At 39.5% G+C, this 25,879-nt stretch overlaps 1 protein-coding gene across 2 annotated transcripts in view; it reads left to right on the forward strand.

Annotated features, from left to right (window-relative positions):
• Window positions 1–506: 506 nt before the first annotated feature.
• LPCAT1 (lysophosphatidylcholine acyltransferase 1) overlaps window positions 507–25,879 on the forward strand; it is a 66,338-nt gene continuing 40,965 nt past the window's right edge. For both annotated transcript variants that reach the window (XR_013921797.1, XM_080339214.1), the window contains exons 1-6: window positions 507–763; window positions 7,422–7,564; window positions 9,064–9,278; window positions 17,035–17,147; window positions 18,691–18,751; window positions 21,211–21,269. Coding sequence is in view for 1 of the 2 variants with exons in the window: in XM_080339214.1 (XP_080195340.1) it covers window positions 647–763; window positions 7,422–7,564; window positions 9,064–9,278; window positions 17,035–17,147; window positions 18,691–18,751; window positions 21,211–21,269 (708 nt within the window). In the remaining variant the exon portion in view is untranslated. The remainder of the gene's footprint in view (window positions 764–7,421; window positions 7,565–9,063; window positions 9,279–17,034; window positions 17,148–18,690; window positions 18,752–21,210; window positions 21,270–25,879) is intronic.

Genomic DNA, 25,879 nt, shown 5'->3' on the forward strand with positions numbered 1-25,879 from the left:
GGATGCTCAATTCAGTATTATCCATCGTCTGTGTTCTTGCTTGTATAGCATCTCAGACCCGTCCCCACCTCAGAGAGATTCTGCTCATCCCTTCTGACTCATGGTTTTCTCAAAATTCCCCCCTCGTCTCCCCCATGCCCAGCAGTATCCTCGCTCTGGGGCCCGAGCGTGGTGTCAGCCCCGGCCCCGAGGCGCACCTGAACGGGGGCGACAGATCCCCGTCACCTCCCCAGCCCCTGGGGCACCCTCAGCTCCGCCGCCCGCGACGCCCCCCTCGGTCTCCACGGGTGACAGGGGGAACGCGGCCGCGCTCCCAGCATGCCCCGAGGGAAACGGTTGGGGCGGTTGGTGGGTGGCGAGCGAGCGCGCGCGCGGCGGCGAATGGGAGGCGGGCGGGCACGCGCGCGCCCCTCTCCCCCTCCCCGCCGCCCCAACCGACGCGGAAACCGGCGCCCAGCCTGAGCCGCTGTAACCGGCGCGCACGGCGCATGCGCGGGCCCCGGGGAGGGCGGGGGCCGGCGTCTAGTGGCGAGGGAGCCGGCCGCCGGCGTCCGCCCGCCTCTCGGCGCCGCTACTCGGGAGCTAGCGGTCGCTGCGCAGCGCCCGCGCCCTCTTCCCGCTGGGCCGCGCCTAACCCTGCCCCGCCATGAAGTTGAGCAGCCGCGGCCGGGGATGCTGCGTGGCCGGCAGCCGGGAGCGCGGGCCGCCGCCGCGGAGCCCCTTCGTGCACCAGCTGCGCCTCAGCCCCCTGCAGAAAGCCAAGGTAGGGGCGTGCAGGGCCCGGCTTCCCCACTCCCTTCCCTCCGTCGCCTCCTTCCCCTCGTATCCCGCCGCGCACCGGCTGGAGGGCCGCGTCCTGCGGCGGGCGGAGTGCCCAGCCGCCGGCGCTTTGTGAGCCGCCGGGGGCGGCGGGACCAGGGAGAACCGGTGCGTGTGGAGGCGTGCGCAAAGCCGGGCTTGCGGGGGCTGAGGCGGGTGGGTGGGTAGTCGGGGGCGGCGCGGTGCCAGGGCGGGCGGGGGGCTGGAGGCGGCCGTGAGGCATGGGGTCTGTAGCGGCGGCTGTAGTGGCCGCCGTTCCGAGGGCGTGTTCCGCAACTTCGCCGCCGCTGCTTTCTTAAAAGGAAAAAAAAAAAAAAAATTGTTTTACGAAAAATGGATATTTTTTTTTTTTAAATGGGGGGTAGGGGAGCAGTCCTGCGGAGGCACTCTTTCCAGCATCAAGTTAGGGTGTGTGGCCCGAGGCATCCCGCGCATCCGAAGTTTGGCCCCTGGGTAAATAATCCCTGTGGCATATTTTACGCATTGTACAGGTAGCATGAGATGACAATAATCGGTATTAAAATGCGAATTTGCAGTTATGTGTTGTATGTGGGGTTTTCTTTTTTTTTTTTTTCCCCTCCGTGCCACTGCCTCACTCACCTCACACAGCGAGCAGTAGGTGGTTGGATATTCAGAGTGCATGGCCCTTGTCTTAAGCTTTTGGTAAGATCTGGGTCACTTGCTGGATGGAGAAATACCATTAAAGGCTCACCTAGTAAGGAGTTGGCCATTTCTATTTCTTTAATCACAGTAGTGCTTCAGTTCCTTAAAGCTGTTGTTTTGGGGACCTAACAGCCAACAGTACCTATCAACATTGAAATTATGATCCACTAATACTGAACCTCTTGGATCAAGGTGATTTAGATTCAACTTTAATTTAATTTACATACTGAGCGAAGTTCATTGTTGTGTTGCCCTGTTGCTGTCCAGATAGTTGACACAAGACATGTATGGCCTGATTTACAAAATATCCAAATGTGCCTCATGTTAAGTATCTGGCAGCCAAGGATTTCATAATACACCCCAGTGTAAAAGTTTTTTTACTTTTTTAAATTAAGTTTCCAAGGATGATACAGTTAAATTCTGAATTCAGTGACTACTGATTAATTTGTTGTTTGAATGGGAAAAGGGAGAAAATGTTTGTGCCATTTGCCTCATTCAGTTTATACCTAGAGCTTCCTCAATAAATTACACAGTTGTAATGATTTCTTTTCCATGTAATCCTATTTTGTTCCTCAAGTCATGTTTTCTATGTAAGTAATGAGGTAGAAGACTTTCAGGGGGCAGAGAGAAGCAAAGACAGCATGTATTCATATGGACTAGGATTCTATCTAATTATAACAGTGTTTTATTTTGCAGTGTTAATGTATCTTTTAAATGTTATTTTCTACTTGGTTATTTATAGGGAATTTTAAAAATACTATTGGGAGGGCAGAGTACCAGTTTCATAGTTTTTGCAGTATTGGGTCTCGTATGAGCTACAGCATTACTGAACTGCTGTTAGTCCTAACAGACTTTTAGCTGCTTTGCCAGCGAGGTGACTGGCTGTAAAAGATACTTGCTTTCTATATGGGCTGCCCTGTACATCTGTATGAGACATGAGCTTTGCCATTGGATTTCAAGGATTTATTACTTTCAGTGAAAACTGTGAGATGTGTTTAAAGCTCTGTAGTTTTTTACTGTGTGCAGACCAATGGAGTAGCCTCACCAAAGAGTGTGGCTTGGTCTTGCTTTTAAAGTGGGCAATCTTTTATTGATGTACAGAGACACAGAGTTCTTTAACCCAGCTTTTCTCTCTGTCTTATTTGTGCAGTTTTACAAGAGGAAAAAGCACAAAAGCTGACATAGAGAACTGTGATAGATTTTCTGCTTTGCCTTAATCATGCTCTCCTAACCTCTTCGCTGATTAAAAGAAAAGTTGTGCTTGAGATAGAGGCTGTTAAAAAAGAGCTGTGGAATGATTGCACTTATGAGACATGCTGCTCTCCCAGGAAGGGAGACTTCTTGAATGTAGAGGCTACTTTCCAGTCAATTACAGCAGTGTGCATTCTCGTCTATGTAATCCTGGCCTGTTACTGAGTTTTTTATGAAGTATTACAGCTGAATTCACTTCCTGTTCAACTGGAGGTGCATATTATTTCACAGATTTTTCTGTCTGTCCTGTGAATCTAATGGGGTGAGTTCTGAGATTGCAAAGCCTATCGAGGAAGGTTAGGAATGTGTGGGGACTGGAGGTACATGAAGAAGTAAGTGAGCACAGGAGAATGGGAGATGAGAATGCTTTGTCCAATGGTCAGTTTTCTGTTGCTGGAGTTCTGTCAGATGGCCTCATTATCTTCACCAGTACCTCATCCCTGACTCATCATGGACTCTGCAAGAGGTTAGATTAGCTTCTTTAGCCCATTAACACAGCTCCAAGTAATTGCATTTTAGAACATTTTAGCCTGAGATTGTGGGAGTAAAAAAAAAGTAGAAAGTAAGAGGACAAAACAACTGCAAAGAGGAAGAACAACAGCAAAAGTCCATTTGAATGTCAAGGAATTGTTCACATCCTCTTTTATTTGCTTTATAGAACTGGGAGGTAACAGGAGTGTAAAAGCAGTAAGGCTATTTAAAACCGAGTTTTGTGCTTCTTGTAGAAATGTTTATTTCTCTCTGATCTGAGGGTGACAGTGGGGGTCATTCTTGAAGCTACCTGTTTTATTTCAGTACCTATAATAAAAAGATCCTTTCTGGAAGAAATACAGACATGATTTCATTAACCTTGCTTATCCTAACATCCTCTGGGCACCTGACACGTATGTCAAAGCTCTTGATTCTAGTTACCTCTGCAGAACAGGCAGAGGCATTACTGGAACTGTCACAAAATATTAGTATCTTTGTTTTCCTGCCACTTAAAACCACGTTACAATGCCATTTTCCTTGCTTCCAGTGTTTCTGGCCCTTTTATTGCACCAATGCCGAAGTTCCTTTGGTGTCTTGGTGAACTGATTTGTCTCACTAAACCATTAGTTTATTGTGTTTTTCTGTAATCTGATTGTTTTATTTTGTTGGGATTGCTTTTTTTGCTCAATTGAGTTGCGTTGACTTATTGCAAGCTCAGGTAAATGCTAAAGCTGACTCAAGGGAAAGATTGAGGGGAAAGTGAACAGGACCACCTTCTTTAACAGCAATGATCTGTTAGGTTGGCTTAGTTACACATGAACATTTCTGCTCTTGTATTTATCTCCATGATTGTGTCAATCGTGGAACTTGCAGAGTGGGAAAACGGGTAGTGAGAGAATTGTTCAGGGATTAATTCCTAGCTCTCTCAGTGCCATCTTTGGTGAATTGAGGCTGCAGGGATGATAATAATGAAGAAATTAAAGTGTGGGGCAAGGTGTAGTCTCTATTTGGTATGTTTAAAAGAAAAATCAGACCCTCTACCATGTTAAATGTGCCATTCATTATTCAGGTTTTTTTGTTCAATATGTGATGATCACGTTGTAATAAGTCATGGAAATTTTGTTGTGAATAAACTTTTTAAACTATGTTTCTCACTGTATCGCTAACTGCAATCATACTTTTTTGCAGCTTCTCTGTGCATGAGAGTTATGATACTGACTTTCAAGACAAGAAACAGACATACAGAAGGAGAAACAAAGGAACTCTGTGATTGCCTTGCTCAGTGCTTAGATATGTAGGATGTTTTGGAGAACTTAAAAAGGACTTAAGTTCATACACGAATCTGAATTCAGGGTCTCTGAATGAGGAGAACCTGTGATAACTATTTAGAGTGATTTGCCTTGCATCAGACTGAAGCCCTTCTGATAGAAGAGTACAGTTTCCCATGGCAGCCTTCTGTTATGAGCTGTAAGACCATCTTCCCCATTTCTGCTGTCCATGGGTCTTTTACAACATACACTTCAGCTCCTGAAAAACTAAGTAGGGTCCTGTAGACCACAAAGTGTTACTACATGAGCTGTAGTCAAGCCCCTCTGAGAAAACTGGTCATGAGCTGAACCTCCCAAGGTACAGCTCTAGGCAGACCTTTAGGATTTTTTAAATGTGTCTCAAAACACAGGTGTTTACATATAACTTTTTACCAGATAGAATTCGTAATTTTACTAGAAAAACATGTCTGAGTGAATGTCCTAAATATGTAGAAATATGATCACTAAAATCAGATGTCTGTACAAGGTCAGACCAGGAGGGCATGTCTGCTGCATTTTGATTTCTGACAGGGGCCAGTACTGCAGGATCTTCTCCCTTTTTTTGTCTGACACTTATAGAACTATTGTACTTAGTTTTTACAGGATAGAAGCTTTCTTACTCAGTAAGGTGTGTAAATGTAGATATAGACTGAACTTCTTTTCAAGTGTTAGTGTCTTTGTTGACTCGTAACCTTCTTCATGGGCCGAACATACTTCTCTCTCCTACCAAATTTCTTGTGTGGACAGTTACTGCTGAAAAAGAGGCTGGTGTAACAGCCAGACCATGTACATCTGTATACTTGGAACTGCTTCTTGCTGGCCATTTCCACCACTACTGTTTCTGGACATAGAAAATCAGGAGGCCTTTTCTGCACATTTATGCCATCTTTCACAGCCTTATTGATGCAACTACTGCTTCTATTCTGTGATTTGACTCAAGTGATCGTGATACAGAGGATTGCTATACAGATGCAAAGGCCTGAATAGCTCATCACCAGTTGCCTGCCATTCTGCTTTGCCCTGGTATAGGAAGAGACTTTGAGGAGTGGGAGGGAGAGGGTGTGAATCCCAGAGGACTGTGTCCTCACCTGCATTTTGTTTCCCCTTTTTCTTGACAGCTGGTCCTTCTCATCTTAGGAGCTTAGAAGGCAGGTGCTCTCTCTTCTCCGCTTTGCAGATGAATGCTCCCCTGGCTGTTGCCAGACATGGTGGTCTTTTGGTCTCTGGGTACAGAGTTGCACGAGTCAGTAGGACTTCAGTGCTCATCTGACCATTGCCAGTTTAGGAAGCTGAACTCTTTCATCTGGGAAACTAACCTATCTAGGAAAAAAATAATCCTTTCTATTTTGATTCTGCAAACTTGCGCCCAGGGCCTGGAATCTTGTTTTGGGGAGTGAGACCGTGGTTGTTATAAGATGATGGTACCACTCGGAACAACCAGTGTAAAATGTGGCATTGCAGTGGGCTGGTAGCTTAGGGTTTTCTCCTGCTGTGTGTTCCCTGCCTCTACCCTAGATCTACAGATTTGTGCTTGGTGAGTTGGTTATTGAGCTGTTTTGGGAAGTGAGAGGAAGCAGTATCAATGGAAAACTGAGCTGCATGATGACTAGATCTACATCAGGGAAGAGAAGAATATGAATAATGCTTTCCACAGCAGCCTGGAGATGCATCAGATGAAGCACGTCAGACAGCACCTCATGCCTCGTTACTCATGCGTGCCTAGCCATACTGAAAAGTGCTTTTCTACCTCATCTAGTGCACCTGTGAATATGTAGCATATTTCATGTTGAATTCTATTTCTTTACATGGCCTTTCTGTTTCATGGTGTCTCCTCCATCTTCTGCTAGCCACCTTTGTACAACTTGAGGAGCATTGGTGCTACCATAGTCACCTTTAAACAGTTTTCAGTTCCCTCTCTCACTTAGTCATCTGAAGCTGTACCCTCTTCCACTTTAAGAGCTTTTTTATTTTTCCTGTCCTTTGAGTGAGGAAGATGGGACTCTGGCTCCTGGAACTGTTTCCTGTAGCAGGTGGATCACTGCACACATAGTTGCTGAATTGTGTTTTCTAGAGGACAGTTGGGAACAACTTCAAACAGCTAGGGAAAGATGCTACTTTGGGGAGAATTCTTTAAAAGACTGGAAGAAGTTCCACCATGACATGTTTTTCACCAAAGTTGAAGGCAAAGGGCCGGCTGGTTGGAAATGAGCTCTCTGAGAACTAGAGTACTGGAAGGAGATGCAGAAGCAACTAGGTTCACTGTGGCTTCACAGGGCAGGACAACTTATTGAAAACCTCTGCTTTCCAGGGTGTTATGCCCATTAGCACAAGCCTGGAACATAAAGTCATACCTTGATGTTTGTCCAGACATGTCTCTGTACAGTGTTCCCCACTGTGGTTCCCCACAGCTTCTGGTTCCAAGGACATACTACAGAGCAACCAGTGCCTGCCCAGTCCTGGAGGAGGTTTCCAGGCTGGGCCTGGTATTGGTGTGTGAATGCGCCCTGCTGAAGTAGTGCACATCACTGACTGTGAGCTGCTGTGATGAACTGACTTCTCTGTAGTTCAATAAGATTTACAACACACCCATGCTAAATATTTACTTAATGTGAGGCTTCAGAAAGGGAAAAGAGCATGCCGATGTATTCACTGCTCAACATCGGGTCTGAAGAAGTGTGGAAAGCAAAGACTGCATTAGCTTTAAAGTGTGCTGTGTTTCAGATACAGCTAATTTGGTGAATACAAAATTGTTATGCATAAACCACATTTATTTGTTTGGAATTGAAATGTATTCTCCTCATTTTAATGCTGGTTATTTTTAAGCTAAGACTTCAGATCTGTTTCCGGGAATCACTGACTTTTTCGGTCTGAGATTGTGTTAGAATAATGCATTTGTTTTGGATTTTGCAGATTGCCATCATGACCTTGACTCTTTTTCCTATCCGACTCTTTTTTGCTGCTTTTATGATGTTGCTGGCCTGGCCTTTTGCATTCATTGCTTCGATGGGATCTGATGAGCAAGACCTTGAAAAACCCCTCTCCTGGTGGCGAAAGTGAGTTACTGATATGGTGGAATACTGAAAGAATCATTATTTAATTCAGCAGTTTGAAATAGAGAAGATTGCAAACACCTGATGCCTGTCTCACAGACCTGCTTTTCTCTTCAAAAGACAAATATAAAAATTGTTATTTAAACATGTTCCTCAGATGAGAGACTAAAAATACACCAACTGTTTGATTTACCAGGTGACCCAAGAATTACAGGGAGAAAAACTGATCATCTCTGGTCTCTGATCTTTATTGAGGATGTAGTGTGAAACTTCATTGTGACATCCTTCAATTTCAATCATTCTTGTAATGTCAACTTCTTGTTACAAAGATTGACACTACGGAATATGCCCAGATGTCATATTCTAAATTGTTGTTTTAAACAGCTTCACCGCATTGTTTGCTACCCTGTGAAGAATTGACAACTTCAGTTGGTTCTCTGAGGGCTTGCCCCATGCTTTGATGTTTATTAATAGAAGTCTGTGCTTGCTTTGATACTGGAATGCTAATTAGAGTAGAAAGGAAGATAGAGTTCACCCATCCATGAAAACTGCCATTTGAGGAGCAAGGAAGGAGGAGTTTATCACATCTTCTGTAGCGAACTTTAAAATTAGGAACTGGCACTAGCATGAGGGAAATTGATTCTGTATTTGCATCACCAGTTTACATTTCATTTGGAATGATACCCGTATAACTAAAGGAATAATTGACTGTCTTCAATCTTGCACGCAGTTATTTTGAAGCTTTTTAGATTGTCCCTCCCCCATTTCATCCAGTTTTCAGTGTCACCCTGCTCTCCAGCCTCCAATTCCTGTGAGTATAACAATTTGTGGTGTTTGTTTTTTGCACTGTTGGTTCAAAGTAAATGTTTTTCTTTTCATGACCATCAGTTTAAAAAGCAAGCAAACAAAACCCCAGAAAAAAAGCCACAAAAAACCCAGCCAAACAAAAAAACACTTCAGGAGGATATGGGGAAAAGGAAAGAAAGTAAAAATACCTCCAAAGCTCCCAGATGTGTTCTGTGGGCAACCCTGTGTTTGAGAATCTCTGCTCTACATTTCTCCAGTGTTTTGTTTGAGTAAGCTCAAGCCCAGGAATCAGGGTTGTTGTATTCTAGCAATATCCTAATAGCATTTTTCAGGACTCAGTTTATTAGAGCTTTTTTTGGTGTTACTGGAAAGCGTTACTAGACATTGTATAGAAGAAACTAAACAGTCATAGTCTGAATCAAAATTAATTTAGTGATAAAATAAATGCCAATCTTACTGTGATTAAGCAGCATTAATACTCAGGCCTGAAACTAAAGTGGATGGTGTCTTACCTTGCAAAGTGGTCCTAAATCTGCTGAGAAAAACAAGAGATCTATGCAGTGTTTCTGCTCTGTTTAGGCAGTATATCCCATCTGTACTTTTGTCGTGCTTGCAGAGTTTTTATGTAATGTTTTTCCTTCCATTATTTTAAGGTATTCCTGTGGCAGTATAACTGTTTTCTCAACTCTTCACAGGATAGTGGATATTTTGCTGAAAGCGATCATGAGAATGATGTGGCTTGCTGGTGGATTTCACTGGATAAATGTAAAAGGCACACGGGCATTGCCGACAGAAGCAGCAATATTAACAGTGGCTCCTCATTCTTCCTACTTCGATGCCATTCCAGTAACTATGACCTTCGCCTCCATTGTGATGAAAGCAGAAAGCAAAGATATTCCTATTTGGGGAAGTAAGTTGGCAAATACTTAATTTTTCAAGAACAATTAAAAATTATTACTTAGTAAGTTGGTTGGTTGTATATGAGAAGGCTGAAAACACAAAGAAAATTTTGTTATAATATATGGTGAGATTTTTATTTTACTGGTCTACTCTGAATGTCAATAGAAGAAATTGTGGAGGATGTGGGTTTTTTTTCCCCCGTTCTCCAAAGCTGGATCATTGTAGAAAGTCAAAACAATCCTACAAAACTCACAGTTAAATTGGTGGTGAAATTTCACCATTTTAAGACCCAACAAATAGAAAAGCAAGTTAGAATGGGGCTGCAGAAGCAAAGGGTGAGACTATTGAGAATGTCCACCAAAACCTTCTTGGTGTGAGCTGGGGTGCCATCTCAGAAATGTGTTTTTGGAACGTTGTCTGCTCTGAACAGTACCCTGCCTTGAGGGAGTGCTGCTAATCCTTCATGCATCAATAAAATAACTTTGTTTCAGGCAGGGTGTGAGAGATGAGTGAGAGCAGATTGTTGTGCACTCAGATTTAGTCAGAAGAAATGCGGAAGCCCAAGTCCATAGTGTCTGAATACTGTCTTTGGAATTATCAATGTAGATTCTTAGGAAGTCTTGAGAGAGGCCTTGAGAGAGGTGATTTTTGGTGCAGTTGTGCCAAAAAAATCTGTAAGCTTCTAGACTTGTAGACTTCTAACCAAAGTCTATGTGGAAGAATTTTGGAAAAAAACCACTGTGTTGTGTTTAGGGACCAGCAAAGTTCAAAGAATCTTCCCATGTCTCATTGTGCAGATTTTAAGGGTAGTATAAAAAGGGCAAAAGATTTTACTTTGGGCTTGGGTAGGGACTCTTTAAATTAAAGTCTAAACAAAAGCTTTGGGTTCCTTCACAAATAAGTGGAATGAGGCTGTTGGTGTTGACATACTCCTAAATTTCATTAAACAATGTGGTTCTAAGGACGTGTTCAAAACCAGACACTGAGACATGGTCACAAATCTCGAGTGGTTACATCTGGAAGCTTCATGTAGGGAATCTCTTGGTATAAAGGTCTCTCTCAGTTAAAATTCAGGCCAGAAGTGTAGCTGTATCTTGATTTCATTGACTATCTGACTATAATAGAGTTTCATAAAAGTTTGTGGTAGTGAAAAATCTATATAGAAATGAATAGATGCTTTGAACAAAAAGGGTGTAAGCATATGTTTTTAAAAACAAATTTATACAAACAAGCATAGTGTGAAAACAAGAAGAAATTGAACTACCTTGTTCAATACTGAAAGAAGATGAAGTTGTGAGATGGTATGTTGATACTTCTGTACAGTATTAGGTGTATCCAGGCCAACGTGGACTTTAGCAGCAGTCCAGCCATAGAAGCAGGAGCACATTTATCTTCTTTCTCAGCTGACTCAATTGTCTGTTTATAAATTGCTAGCTAAACAAAATAAAATATTATACTGTGTGGAGCTCTCCTTTACTTGCAGCTGAACTGTTCAGAGGACCCAAGCTAGATGGGGTAACTCAGGGCCTTGTTTTACCGAAATGTGTTGAAATGGCATTTAACAGAATGCTTAGTAGCTGCTTACCTATCCCATGTAATAGATTGAGTGGGGACTAGGGGGAAAGCCTGAAGAGAATCTGTAGGGATATGGAGGATGTGGTTACACTGAGTGTAGCAAAAATAGTGCATATCAATTAGTTCAAACTATTTCCTATATGCCTATTTTAATTTTAAGGTAATTTTTAAAGGATTCAATTTAAAGTCTATACTTACTGCAATTAATTTCAAAAATTCACTCAATTTTGTTCATGTGTGAGCAAAAGCAGTTACAGAAAAACAGAAACCTCAGAAAATTTTGTATAGTGATTTGATGGAATATTACTGGAATGTACAGTGCAGTCAAGTAAATGAGTATTTTTGTCTTCTATAGCTGCATTCACTTTATGTCATGCGGCCACGACAACTATGTAGTCCCTGATGAAGTGTTCAGAAAAATGCCACCGAAATAAGGCACAGCAAAGGTCGTAACTGAGATTCAGAGTTCAAAACCCCTTTTTGTTTTTAGAGGAGTACTTTTATATGAGCAACATTAATTACAGCAGTTTTTGTTATTAAATTAAATGGACCCTAACTGAGATATAAGTAACCACTGTAATGATTAGTGTGGCTAAAAATTTAGTGAAAACTTTCCAGTGAGGTTGGGACTTTCTTTTACTGCTTGAAAGAGGTTTTCTGCAAAGCAGAGGGTACTATGTTCTCCTTTCATCTAGTATTTTAATTCCAGTATTATTTACGCTTCTGTACATATACACATACAAAATGTATTTTGTGTCTTTGGACCACTGGTATTTTTCTTAGGTTTATGCTGTAAAAAGGTGGTCATGTTTTTCTTGGATTGTGCAGTGAATTGTCAACTCTCTAGACATTAATCTAGAATTTATCCCAGAGAGGTCAGAGTTGTTTTTTCAGTTTTCTAAGTCTTGCAAACCTGTTGAACCATCTCCAGTGAAGTTATGGACCCAACCAGTGGTAATCCTGCCCTTGCTATCTGTTGAGTCTTGTTAATGGTCATTCAGAATCTTATGGGAAGCTTTGAATAAATTATATTCATGTAACTCCGTGAGCAGACTTCAGCATGTAAAAAGTGAAGCATCAGAGGAAATTCAGAGATTTCTAAGGATGAGGACTTTGGGTGAAGAACAGATCTTCATCCCAAATATTCAAATATGATATACATAAGTTGGCCTTTTGATGTAATGACAGTGTTTATCAGGACATGGCATGTTAGGTACCAGAGGGATCAGGTGCTTTAGCAGTCACAAAAAGATCTGCTTGCTAACTCGTTACAAAGATTGGTTCTGAAAGTATTTAACTAGGTTTTTAAAGCAGCTGCCTGTATTATTGTACCCTTAGTTTGCCAGTCGTGGAATATTATGCTTTTGTTCCACTTTTAAGTCCAGATTAAAAGCCCGCTTTGTGGGTTTGGAAGTATTCCACAAGTGTGTTTGTGTGTATGAATGTTTTATTGCTTTCTAAGTTTAAGGCAGTTCTCCAGAACCACAGAGTCCAATTTCAGAAGCAGACTTAGGTCTTGTGACTCCTTCAAGACAACTTCCTTCTTTTTAGGAAAACAAAGAAAAAACAAATTAAAAACATGTTCTTTTGCTCTGACAGAAGAGTTATGACCTCCTCAGTTAGTGATCAGTGTTGAAGAAAATTACCCACTTGGCACACACACTAGGTTAACAAACTCTGGGGAGGAACTGCTTGTCCAAACATAAACAGGATTTCAATGATCATAAAAAAAATAAATATCTGATAAGTAGAGAATGCCAGAACATCACCACGATGCTGAAGAGCAACATGCACTTCTGCACAATGACTTTCCAGAGTTCTGTTAGGTTGGAGATAAGAAGTTTGCCGGACCACTTTAGTGTAAAGTGTGCAGCCCAGGGAAGATGATATTGATGAATCTGTTGCACCTTACATTGGCTCAAGAAGTTAGATTAGATCATTCATCAGCACAGGTCCTTGAACTTTCCTGCTTTGTCTACTGGACCCCACTTCAAGTCAGAACAAGCTCTTCGCATAAATTCTGGGTAGTTCACAGCCTTATTTTTGGCTCACAAAGCAACCTGGATAAGTTATTTTTCACTGCTGAAGTGGTCAGTGCTACTGCAGAAATACGAAGGAAAAGGGATTTGTCAGTAAATATGATTTGGTGGGGATTTTGTTGGACAACTTTTGTGATTTGAATATCTGTCGTCTGAACTTTTACAAACTAAATATAAGGTGGTAAGCTAACTTAAACTTTAAGCAACTTCTCAACATCTATAACCTCACCCTCTGAAATAAAGTTGCTATCTGTGAAGTGAATGGGGAATATGTTAGCTTAACTTTATAAAGGGGAACGAGGTCATTTGTACTTGGTGGAATACAGAAGAGAATTATCCTGTGCTATAAAAACTAACAGTTCTATGGTGAGTGTTTTGTTCCACATCTAGTAAAGTGATGATTTTTTTTTTTGTTCAAGCTCATATTTTGAAAGTGCTTTATAGGCCTTTCTTGAGCATCATGACTAAAAAACAACAAATAAGCAATTCAGTGGGGAATATTTATGCTGTGATAGCTGGGTATATTTTAATCTTGGAATTTAAAATATGCCAAATTACTTACTCATCAGGTCTGTTATGCAATCTAATCCTCAAGTCCTCCACCCCAATTGCTTCCTCCCCTCCCCACCCTTCCAAAGCACACAAGGAAGAGAGCTGTGCTAGACCCATAGTTCTTCAGTGAGGGTCTCCCATTTAAATACTGTGAGATTCATCAAAGTAGTCCCTTTCGGAAAAACCTGCTGTAAGCTGAAATTGTCAGAGATTTCATTTCTTTATATGCTCTAAATCAACAGCTTAAACAATGTTAAGGTCACCAGCTTGAATGCCCACATCCTATGCTATGTTGGCATGGTAGCCTGTCTTGAGTGCGCAACTAAGCTCCTCAATTCTGAGGAGCGTCTTGAAGTTACCGCCAAGTTTATTCATTTCATCCTGTCCTTTAAAAAAACCTTGCATTTAAAAATTCAATGTTTCCTTCTGGCTGTGGGCACCCAGATGGTCCTGCAATGTTTCAGTCCTCACAGGAGCTCTCTTGGAGAGACTTAAAATAGTTGCACTGTCACCTGTGTATTACAGCTTTTATTGTTTGGGTTGGAATCCTAGACTTGTTGGATTTTTTTTTTTTCATCCTAAATTCATTAACAATTACTTCTCTTTTAAACTGCTGCTGGAATGCATAAACCACCATCACTTTTCTTTTTAAGCATCTTAGTTTATAGCATTTATGGAAGTTACTAACTATAGTATATAGAAAACTTGCAAACCAACACAGCTGCCTTCATAAAATACTTTTTAGACTGGCAGCAGAAAGCTAAAACATAGAGCCATGCCCTCATACAGGTACCGCAGGTGTGAGAACAAACATCAGTCTTTGTGATATGAAAAGGATCTTTGTCCTTCAAGAAGCCCTTCAAGGAAATAGATCACACTTTGAAAGACCAATCTAAATACCATGGAATTTACTGTTAAAGCTAAAGAGAACACTGATTATTTACATCCCACTCCTAACCTCTCCTTGTCCTACAGACTGCATGTTTCCTGCCTTTCCCTTTGGAACAGGGAGAACTTTCCCATTCACACTGCCTCTATACCAGGGATACTTGTTACCTGTTCTGCCAGGTGTTCCATCTGCCAAGCATTTAGTCAAACTCAGATAAGTTGTTCTAGATATCTGTTTAGCTTTAGTGGTTGTTTGAGGCTTGGGGCAAAAAATTTTGTGTTTCTGTGTGTAATTGTTGCTTTCATAAAACACTACCACTAACTTTACAAGTCTCACAGAGTGCCATGACTGCAGTTAATTAAAGCAATACTGAATTTTGCAAACTGTCTTAAAAAAGGCTGTTTCATGCCTGAACAGCTTTCTGTTGGTTGACATACCTGTGGCATTCTGGCTGCCCTGAAAAGAGAAGCTTGTGGTGCATTACTGGCAGAACTGTTTAAATTGCAGGCACCTGCCTAAGAAGGTGGAGTACAGCATGTGTCACGTATCTTCAGTACTACTTGTAATGAGCAGAAATTGGAGGTGAAAATGACTACATTAAGTAGGACTGACACTGCTAAAGCAAAAGCTGGAATAATGATACTGGCAAGGTCAATTTTTTGACTTGCGAGATAGTCTGCCATTGCCCACCAGAATTTATAATATAAGTATGGTTTTAATCGAGTGAGAGGAGGTGGGCAAGCACATCTTTCAGCATCTCCGAATACTTGAGCTGTGGTCTGCACTACCTGGTTACAATTGGTCTTAGAGAGTTAAGTTGATGAGCAGAGAGGGTTAAGACTATGTTCTGTTAATTAAGCATATTGCACGTTTCTGCTAATTTCTTTTAGTTGCTCAGTATGCCAGTGTCTGAAGCATTTTAATGAATGCTGCTTATTGTTCCTGCCCTGACTTTGCTCTAGTCCTGCCTATTCCTTGCCTCATATCTAATATGTACTCACACTCATATCTACCTTAAAGTGCTGTCTCCAGGCTTCCCTGTGTTTCAACTTGACTTCTGACCGCAGTCTCATCTTGCCCACCTATTTGATATGTTTCTCCGCTTCACTTTACAGACCTTTGGCCCTGCTCCTGGCTATGTCTTGCACAGATCAACTTGAAACAGCCTTTGAATTTTCAGATGCCTCTCTGTTTACTGAGCATCAAAATATATGGTCAAAGTAAAGATCTGTGTAGCCTTGTGCTCTGTTTTCAAAAGTGGCTATGAAAAGTGTATGAGGAAAGGCAAGTATAGAGCTAGTCTTCCCTTGTTATGTACTTTCAGCTTTTTACTGATGACTGAGAGTTTCAATTTCACTTAAATTGTTGGACTTAGCCACTAAGTGCCTGGTAGTTGGTGTCTTACAGGATCTTAAGTTGCTGTTTAATGTTAAAACAAGAATTCTGTTGGCTTTTTAGTCTGTTCTCTAAGAACTAAGACTTAATGTGATCACCCTGCCTATTAGGATAATGTTTGATGTGATGGCGTCACATGTATTTAAAAGAAATCTGATGGTTTAGAAGATACTAAGTTCTGCAAACTGCATGACAATAGTGTCAAAACCATAAGAAAAGAAATGCACTTACCTTGCAGCCTGTTTTGTATCATAATTCAACAGGCAGGACAGATCCATAGGAAAACAAGCTTTCAGTTGTCGCTGTTCTTTTTCAGCATACCGTATTTTATTTTATACTTTTATTTTAGGTGTATCAAATAGCTAATGATTTAGTGACTCTCAAATCATCAAATAAGATTACAAGATACAAAAATAATAAAATGGTGTTTGAAGACAACCTGCTTAAATAAAAGCAGGAAGTAGTATATTTGAACATGCCTCTTTTGTGCTTTTTGACACTGTAAAAGAGTAATGTATACTACTTGTTATTTTGTAAGTATTTTGGGCCTCTTGTTGTTTTCTTGTGACACATGTGCATAGAGAGAACATTGTGGATTGATTTCTGATTCTCGCTCAGGTGCATTTTGTGTCTGACTCTGTATAAGAGTTTTCCCACTGAGTTAGGAAGAGTGGGCCTGATATCTAATTCATCTAGTATGAGGAATGGGCAAACAGGTGTCAGCTCAGAAAATAAGCATTGTTGTTCTTTTGAGGGTGCTGATTCCCCAGAAAAGATAACCTAGTCAGTATATGGAATATCTTTGATGGTGTACCTCGAGTGAAGCAAGCCGAACTGTCATAGAAGGGAAAAGCTCTAGAGGCAGTGGCTGTTTGACCCACAGGATGTCTTTGGAAGTACTTGCATAGGGAGATTCTTGCTGCTTTGCTGAGGTGGGGGTTGGTGTCGATGTTGTGATTTTTGTGGTAGGAAGAAATGGCTTATAGTCACCCGCAGCTGCTTTGTTACAGGAAACTATGCATAATATGTACGATCATGTTTTAAATTATCTGTGATGCATGTGTATTGGTCTATTAAAAATTTAACAAGTACAAAGTACCAAAATTGAGAAAATGGTTTTCCTCACAGGAATTCATTAAAATATTTCAATAAAGCTGCAATAATTCAACTGAGTATTTCAGTGTGCAGTGTAATGTAGTGAAGTAGTTATGTACTTGTACCAAAATTTTTGTCCAGAGGACTGTAAGAGGTGGATGGAATCTTTTATAAACAAAGGGGAAATAAAGGCTGCTTTGTTTTTTTTCCTTCCTCTTCAGCTCTAATCAAATACATCCGGCCAGTATTTGTATCTCGGTCAGACCAGGATTCTCGCAAGAAAACTGTTGAAGAGATAAAGAGACGTGCTCAGTCTGATGGTAAATGGCCACAGGTACTGTATACTACAACTGTGTTACAGATGGTATTAGGTATTTCCAGACTTTGGATATGCACATTGCTTTTTTCTTTTTTGGATACTTTACATGGCTTTATGTGGAGGGTGGGATTTCCCACTCCCGCCTCTTTCTGGAAGATATAAGCTAATTTTATTTGTACAAAACACTAGCTTTTCATTGCAGTGTGTTTCAAGGGGGGGACTGGGTGAGTATATGGGAAGACAACTCTTAAGTGATACTAAATGGACAGACCACAGCAGGTTTAGAAAGTCATTTAAGAAGAAAATAACCAAGTGCTCAGCAGAATGCCTGGGGCAGTATTGTGTGTTCTTGCCCTTCTCAGGATATGGGCATTCTGTCATTGTTGGAGATGCAATACTGGCCAAGACAGTCCAAGCGATTCAAATCTTCCAATATCCAGAGTACACCTCTGTTGGACCGCACAATGACAACATTGCTAAAATAAGTGATTCAGGGTTTTTTCTGCACCTGAAATGTGACTATTTGTAATGTGTCCTGGAAGAGAGTAGTGGGAAGGAAGGATAACTACCTAAGGTCTCAAATTTCTAGCAGCATGTGATAATTTTGAAAATTTGAAGCATTCTTGTGAATTTTTGAGATTAAGAGATAGTATGTCTTTCATGGCATTGTTACTACTGCAGTGGTTACATTCATGTGCTGGACTACAGAAACATTATATGCAATAAACAATTATCAACAATCACATCATGACTTTCACATCGTGACTTTCATCAATAGCTTTTGAAGCACTTTAAAAAGTAAATATTCTTACTTACAGATGAAGAAACTGAGTTGCCGAGCTGAGTGATTTCCAGAATATCTAGCAAGCTAGTACAAGAGTGGGCAGTAGAACTAATAATGTTAATTGTAGTTCATTGCTTTGGCCCCTTATGATATGTATTTATTTTCTTTAAATATCTTGGTTTTTAACTCAACAACATTTCAGCACTTCTTGTCTTTATGCTGCCTGCAACTTTTTTTTTTTTTACAATCTAACCTCTAGCTCTCAATTCAGGTCAGCTTGAGCATTTTTTGCCTTGTTAAAATTCTGGTTAGATATTTTCAGCCTCTGTCTTTCTGACATCTGTGCACATGTCAAGTACTAAATGCAAAAAGAAAATCACAGTCTTCCTTAGCCTGTAAGCAGGTAGCTTGGGATCAGGAATTTTGTTTTGGTGCAAAACAGAGTATGATATTTTTACCAGCACCAAAAACTTTTGTGAAAATTCTCTCGTACTCACAAGTGTTCTGGTCACTGTCAATGTTCCAGTCAAGTAGAATTATTACTGGAGGTCAAGAAAGAGGCAGATTCACATAAAAGGAAAAAATGTTTACTATTAAGACAGAACTTTGCTTGACTTCTTTATTGAGCACTATTTTTTTTTTATCCTAACTGAACTGGTTTTCCACGAAAACTTTATTTACTGTAATCAGTTAATGTTAGCTTTGAAAAGATGTGTTTATAAATAAATCAACATTGAAATATTTCTTAAAAGTCAACTTTGTTTTTACTTCAAGATTATGATATTCCCAGAGGGCACTTGCACAAACCGATCCTGTCTAATTACATTCAAGCCTGGTAGGTATGATGCTTATTTCTCTCTTCTTTACCGAATGTTCTTGTATCTTCATTTTCTGAAATACCACTTGCATTGTAATTTGCTTGCTGTTGCAGAAGTTAAAAATCTTGCAGCAGGGTGGAATTAGAACAGAATTTTTCTTATGCTATGGAAGGATTGTAGTTCCGCTGTTAAGCAAAACATTTTAGATAATTCAGATTTTTTTCGTGTCTTCTGAGATGCAGGTGAGCTGGGGAACTTTTGTTTCTTACTGATTTTTTTTTTTTGTTTGTGGTTGGGTTTTTTCTTGCCCCCTCCAACTCTATTTTGAGTCTGTCATGCAGCCTTTAGATACACTATAAAGCTTAAGAGGCAACAGTGTGTATCTATTTCAGGCTGCTGCAGCATTTGTTGCTGGGTTGTATGTGGTTGATTTCTTTCCAGCTCTTCTGTGGAGCTGCATTCTGGTGAAGATGGCACAGGAATCTTCCCAGTATAGCACTGTTACAGAGACTGTCATTTTTTACAATACTTTTTATTTAACATTCACATTCAAGGCTCTTTTCAGTTAGTATCGCTCTTGCAGCTTATCAGATTAGAGGGTGTAACACTGAACATTGTTGCAGCTTTAAACTGCAGTTACAATAGGAAGAAATGCCGACACTGCAGTGAACCACCAATGTTCAATGTAAACTTGCCTTTAAGATGTAGGTAGGGAGATGGTGAATGAGGAGGCTGCAGTGAGTGAGGCAGTTGTGAGCATGTTTTTTGACTCTTCTAGGTTTTTGCCTACTTCATCATGTTCTGGTCTTACTGTGTATCTTATTTTGTGTTGCTTACAACTTACATATCGCTGTTAAAGTATCATGCAATGAGTCAGCATTGTGATTCCTTGCACTGATTTATTTGGTTGAAGGAATCTCAGTATTGTCTCCTGAGCAAGCATTCAAAAAGCTTTTCTTCCTTCTCAACTCTTACCTTTTCAGATGAATGAGTGGTGGTTAGGAGAACATCCACTTCTTTCACTCTTTACTCTCCTTTTTCCTCTCTCCACCTGAATCCTTCATTGAAGTCCTGGTTTCTTGCCCTCTCTCTGTGCCATAGACATTCCAGGCACCATGTACTTTCAGCCTCAAATCCCCACTCTGTCTTCCTCTCCTCTAGTCTGCTACATACTGTTGTCTGCCTCTTGCCTGTCTCACTTTTCCTACTGGAACCTGCTTCTGTATCCATCCAGCCTCCCAGAAATCCTTTGCCTCAAAATTCATCACTTACATCAAATTACTCCAGGTGTCAGTTCAAGTAACTGCTTTCAGGATGCTTTTCCCTGTTCTACTCATGTGGCCTACACTCCTTGCTCTTATTGCATAGTTTTTTAGTTTTGTGTTTGTACAAACTAGTCATGGGGCAAGGTAGTCTAGTGTTGTTTAAGTGATAGTGGTGTCATTTACCACTGAGATTTTGTCATCTTTAGATTCTTTAAAAAGTTACTTAAGCTGTTGTTCTTGGAGACTGAATAGAAAGTACTACTGGGCCAAGAACCTAATTTCTGTAGGATCCCACTCATACAACCTTAGTTTAAAGATGTTTATACTTCATTAACAGTTACTTCTGGGCAATTATTCTGGAAAGCAAATGTAATGCAAAGAATGCCATATATTTTCATCGTTTGTTCTTAATTTTAATCAAAATTTTAGGCAGAACTTAGTAAATTGCTATAAATAACATATTTTGAGTGAAGCTGTCTTTATTAATTGTTTATATAAGAAAACATGTTAGAAAAAGGTTGAGCAAGATAGTTGTAATGCTTACTCAGTCTTTCTGCTAGAAACCAAGAAAATTATTAGCAAATGGCACTTAGAGGTCTTGTGCTTCTTATTTATCAGAATTGTAATTCTCATGTAGAATGAAGCAATACTTCTGTACAATAGCTCCAGTTAAATGATTTCTAACTATTAGATTTTGCATAGCTACAGGATAGAAGTTACATTAATTCTGTTATTTCAGGTATGATACATTTCCTGTAAATCAATGTTGCTCAGCTGAAAATAGAAAGCTTCTTTTTCATAAGAAAGCTTAGGTTCTTCACCAAAAGATATTGCTGACCACAGGGAATATGTTAATTTAATTATCTAGCACATGCTCATATTTTTTTAATCATTTATCAAGCTGAATTTGGTACTGGGCATTGACTTGTGTACATGACAATTTGTCTAAGTGGTAGAGGATAATTTAGAGAATGGAAGCAAGCATTCTTAATTATTTATCTGCTGAAAAGGCAAGTATACATTGTCATTCTCCAGTACATTCTGTTTACATTATTTTGAAGGCTACTTTTGGGTTATTATTTTTTCACTATAAACTGATTCCTATGCACATCAACCCATTAATTGCATGGGGTTTTTTATTTGCTGCAATAAATTTCTTCTGTACTAAAATGTACTATAAAGTGATTATATGTTGCATATGTGCCTTCTAGGAGCATTTATTCCTGGAGTTCCTGTACAGCCGGTTGTTTTACGTTATCCAAACAAACTGGTAAGTTCAGCTTTCAGTGCAGCTGGAAATATGGGGCATTTTCCTCATTGGCACTTCTGTAATCTTTTCTGTTAGATAATTAGGTTTAGAAATTTGGGAAGCGTTAATAAATGCTGTTTGGCCACATCCTTAAGGCTCTAGTGATATAGATAGTCTCAACTGAGACAGTTTAAATGTTTCTACTTTTATTAGGTTATTCCTTTAAAACAGTGCTCTGAAAGTTATTCAGGTTGTTACAAGAAGTACTATACGAATGAGTGTTGAATTACTATACAAATGGTTGCTACAAGAAGTACTATACATATGTCAATTTGTGCCTAGGATCTGTGTTCCCACGTGCTCCCTGTTACAGCAGGGTGTGCTGGAGGGTTTTCTTAATGTCATATGTTGCTGGAAGATGCTTCTGCACCTCCTGACTGTGGAGGTGTTAATCACAAATTAATGCAACTAGCTAAATGATAATAGAATAATGTGTTGAGGACCTTGGCACCTTTATAAGTTGCAGTCTTGTCTGTGTTTTACATTCAGCTTGCACTTGGCAAAGCAATGCTAGACACTAGGTAATTTGGAGCAGTCCTTCAGTATAAATTGGATTCAGGTAAAATGCAAATTATAGTGTTTAATTAAAATATCTAAATTAATCAATTTTTACAAATGTTTGTAAAAATATGGGCAAACAATTTAAAATAATGCTGACTTCACCCACTTCAAAAAGGAAAAGCAGAGAAAAGGGATTGATTTTTCTTTTTTTTTTCTTTTTTTTTTTTTTGTTTTGTTTTAAATCAATTTTCCTGATGTAGGTACTTTCTTGTCCTACCTCAGCCAGAATCCTGTCTGTCTGCCTTCCATGGTTAATTAGAAGATGCTTCCTAGTGAACTTTGCTAGCTTTTATACTTGACGTTTCTTTTTGAGCCCTCTGGGACTGTTTTCAGTTCCAGTCTGTCCCCTTCTAAAATAGAAGTTATTTAGGGGAGGGTGGGAGGACTGTCAGAAGTAAAATAAGGTCTACCTTTCCTCTTTGCTGATGCATGTTACATCAGAAGATCTCATGTCATCTCTCTTTGACGAGCCCATTAACAACCCTTTGATCTAAGGAAAGATTTCATTTCCTCTTAGTACCTGAGTGCTTATGTTTTATAAGTTTCCATCCATTGTTCCTTCTGTAATTTTACGGGTTTATATAAAACATATGCTCGACTGAGAAAAAGAAAAGAACCTAAACAAAGTTAATATACATAGTACACAATTTGCTCTTGACTGAGACAAGATGTGGTGACAGTCAACTGTTTTGCAGTAACAAACTCAAAAATTGTCTTTGATGCTGTGACAAGTATACCAGCCTGTTATGCTTGCATGGTATTAAGTGCAGTGTAGCAGGTTGCCTGGGAATTTTCATTACATAATTGTTTTATTTTCAGGAAGATTCTTTTCTAAAAATATTTTTTAACTTTTATTGCACTGCTGGCTTGAATTGCAAATATCCACATGCCTTACGTCGTACTTAATATACCTTGTTACTTTTGGTTAATATTAAGCTTATTTATAATAATATAAAGCTATCAAATGTTAATTTGCAAATATCTTCAAAAATCCATTTTCATACTGAAATGTCCATATTGCCTGTAGTACATAATATGCAATGTTTGTAAACTAATATTTTCTTAGTACTCTATTAGAAGAAATTGTGGGCTTTTTACATTGAAGTAAATTAATATAAATTTGAGTGAAATTTTTCAGATTTTTTATATTATTGCAAAATGTCATAAACTTTAAATATTTATATACCTCTCCATCAGAGTTGGCGTGAATATATGTATAGAACTTTTTCCTACTACTTCTGATTGCTGTAAAACACTTAGTTTTTGGTGCCTGAGTTATTTAACCTCCTAAGTATCAATGGAGGGACGGTGGGGATAATTGCTATTTCGGTTTGATTTTTAGATTAGCTTGGGTGCTGCAGAAAAGTTACAGCAAAGTTGGAATGAGGAGAAGGGGGAATGTGATGTGATATGTGAAAGTGAGGTTTATTTGGGGTTAGGATGCAGTTAAGAGTTAGGTAGCAAGTAAGAACAACAGAGAGAGAACATTGCTGGAAATGCTGTCGTAGTGTATGAAAAACAAACTTTGTCTCTGGCTTCCTATTTGTTGTATTATTTGACCACTCCATACTATAATTTTAGGTTTAGAAAGGAATTTCTTATTAAGATCTTTGCTTAGGCAATGAATTCCAGAAATGCATTGTATGCAGTCGCTCCATTGCTTTTAGCTTGAACTACCTGCTCTGATCTACCTTCAGAGCTCTGAATTCCACAGTACAGATGAGAACAGTCTTGGACTTGAGTCTACCTGGCTGAGAGGGGCTTTTTGAGGTCAGAGCCTGGGGTAAATGTAGTGGGTGCGTGCACTCTTACATGTTTCTTTCCTTGTACTCTGTTCAAGAACTAGGTAAAGTACTGCTGTTCTGCAGTGGACTAAAACATATGGCAGCAGTGATGGTATAAATTCAGTTATTTTCTAGCAAATAAATCTAGTTCTGGTTGCACAGAGAGCTTTCTTTCTAGTCAGGGTTTTCTGTTGGATACCTTTCATCTTCAGGCTTGTGATTGTTTGCAGTAGATGATGCCTCTGGTCCTGTATCAATGTATCTTTAAGAGTAGTATGTTAGCATGTTGCTCATCTTGATGCATGAGCAGAAAGAAATGGGAAGGCTTAAAATGTTGTTTAGATCTGAAATTTAACGTTTACTTCTGTTCATCTAGTTTTGTAGTATTTTGCCTATTGGATGCTTGACAGCTATTACCTATATTCTGATTAAAATAAATGCTCCAACGTCTCCATCTATAGGTTCTACAGCAATCCTTTTTGCAATTCATTTTTACACTCATTTTCTTTGCATATACAGCTTTTCCTTCATTCAAGTTTTCTATCAGAGTGCTGGTAATTATGAAACGCTGTATACCTGCTCAAATACTACAGAGCTATTTTAAATCTATTATTACGTCCAAGTGTCTTCCAGGGGTAACTGTGCTATTTGATAAGAGGTTCAGCAGTGTCTCTTGTGCAGGTTTGGTGTATCAGGGTTGACTGAGCATGTGAAAACACAGCCAATCTGCTGTTTGAAGCTTGAAATGATTCCCAATATCTTCTTGTGCAGGCTCTTCTTATTATATGGGAGATGTACTTCCACACAATTCAAAGGCTTCATTATCTAGATACAAGAGTTTCAAAGTATATTCAGAATCCTATCAAAGCGAATGCTGATAGCCATTGTAAATATAAAAGGTATCTAAACTAGATGTGGAAAATACCACTTCCTGTCTTCTGCTTGCTGTCCTTATCATAAAAATATTAGTATTGCTGGCAAGAGTTTCCTACAAGAAACAGAATCTTGTTTTTCACTATGTGACACTTATAGCCATCATCACTGCTACATCCAGGTGTTCTGCAAGAGCAAAAACATGCATGTTTGCTGTGACATTCACATTGGGAATTTCTCACAGGATTGTTGAGAGATATGTGGTTTATTTGAGTTTTTTTGTGCCAGCTAGCCAGCACAATGGCTGGTTTCTGAAAATACCTGTTTGCTGTTCAGTGATCCATTGCCCAGGCAAGGTACCTTTATAGAGCTCTCTGTTTTTTTGTCTCCTTCTGCAATGTTGCAATTGAAAGAGCTGAGTTGGACATGTATAGTGCTGCATGTTCTTGTTCTGTATGGCAGATGTAGTATCTGATTAGAGAAACTATCAGCTGTCTACATTGCAGTGGTCAGGGTTTGTAAATGGAAGGTTCCTTGTGGAAAAAACAAACCCCATAACATGTTTGCTTGCCGTATTATCAGAGACATCAAACTTGCCAGAAATAGTTTAACAGTAAAACTATAGATATTAAAGTTCTACAAGCTCACTACAGAGAAAATTCTATTTTTGTGCACATATGCTGAATTTTAGAGATAGAATTGTTCTTTATCATATTTTGTTTTATTTAAAATAACTGTTGGAAGTTAAGATTTAAATTTATAGTAGTCCTTGATGATACATTGACCTTCTTCCAAGCTGTTGATCTATTGTATTAGTCACATTTTTCACCTTTTATGAGTGTGTTCTTCTTTCACTTTTACTTCTGACAGCCTTTTGCTCTAAATGTTAATTAGAATGAGTTTGACCTGATTTTTTTCAAGATCATGGCACATGTGATCATAAAGCCTTTATAAATGGTTTTAGATGGGAGCATATTACTTAACTGGAACATTTTCAGTAGGTTGATAGAGATACCTTTCTGATCTGGTCTTTTAGAAGCCTGAATTTACTGAGTCCTCTTGTCTTTCCGTTAGTGACTTGTACATTTTTCCCAGTTGGTCAGAACGGTAGCTTGGAACTAATTTTCAGGTTTTTGGATTCATAATGCTATACTTAGATCTCGTCTCTGAGTATTGCAGTCTTTTTCCTATGCTGTGTCTTAGTCTTAGAGTTAAAATGTGATGACCTTTAGCATCGTATTCCTTCTTGTTACCTGTTATATATTCCTTTCCAGGTTTCTGTTCCCTTTTTGCTTATTTGCATCTTGTTCACTTATTTCACTACTATTTGTCCTCAGTTTTACGCACTGTTTA

This window comes from Nesoenas mayeri, assembly GCF_963082525.1.
Source record: "Nesoenas mayeri genome assembly, chromosome: 2".
Taxonomy (NCBI): Eukaryota; Metazoa; Chordata; class Aves; order Columbiformes; family Columbidae; genus Nesoenas; species Nesoenas mayeri.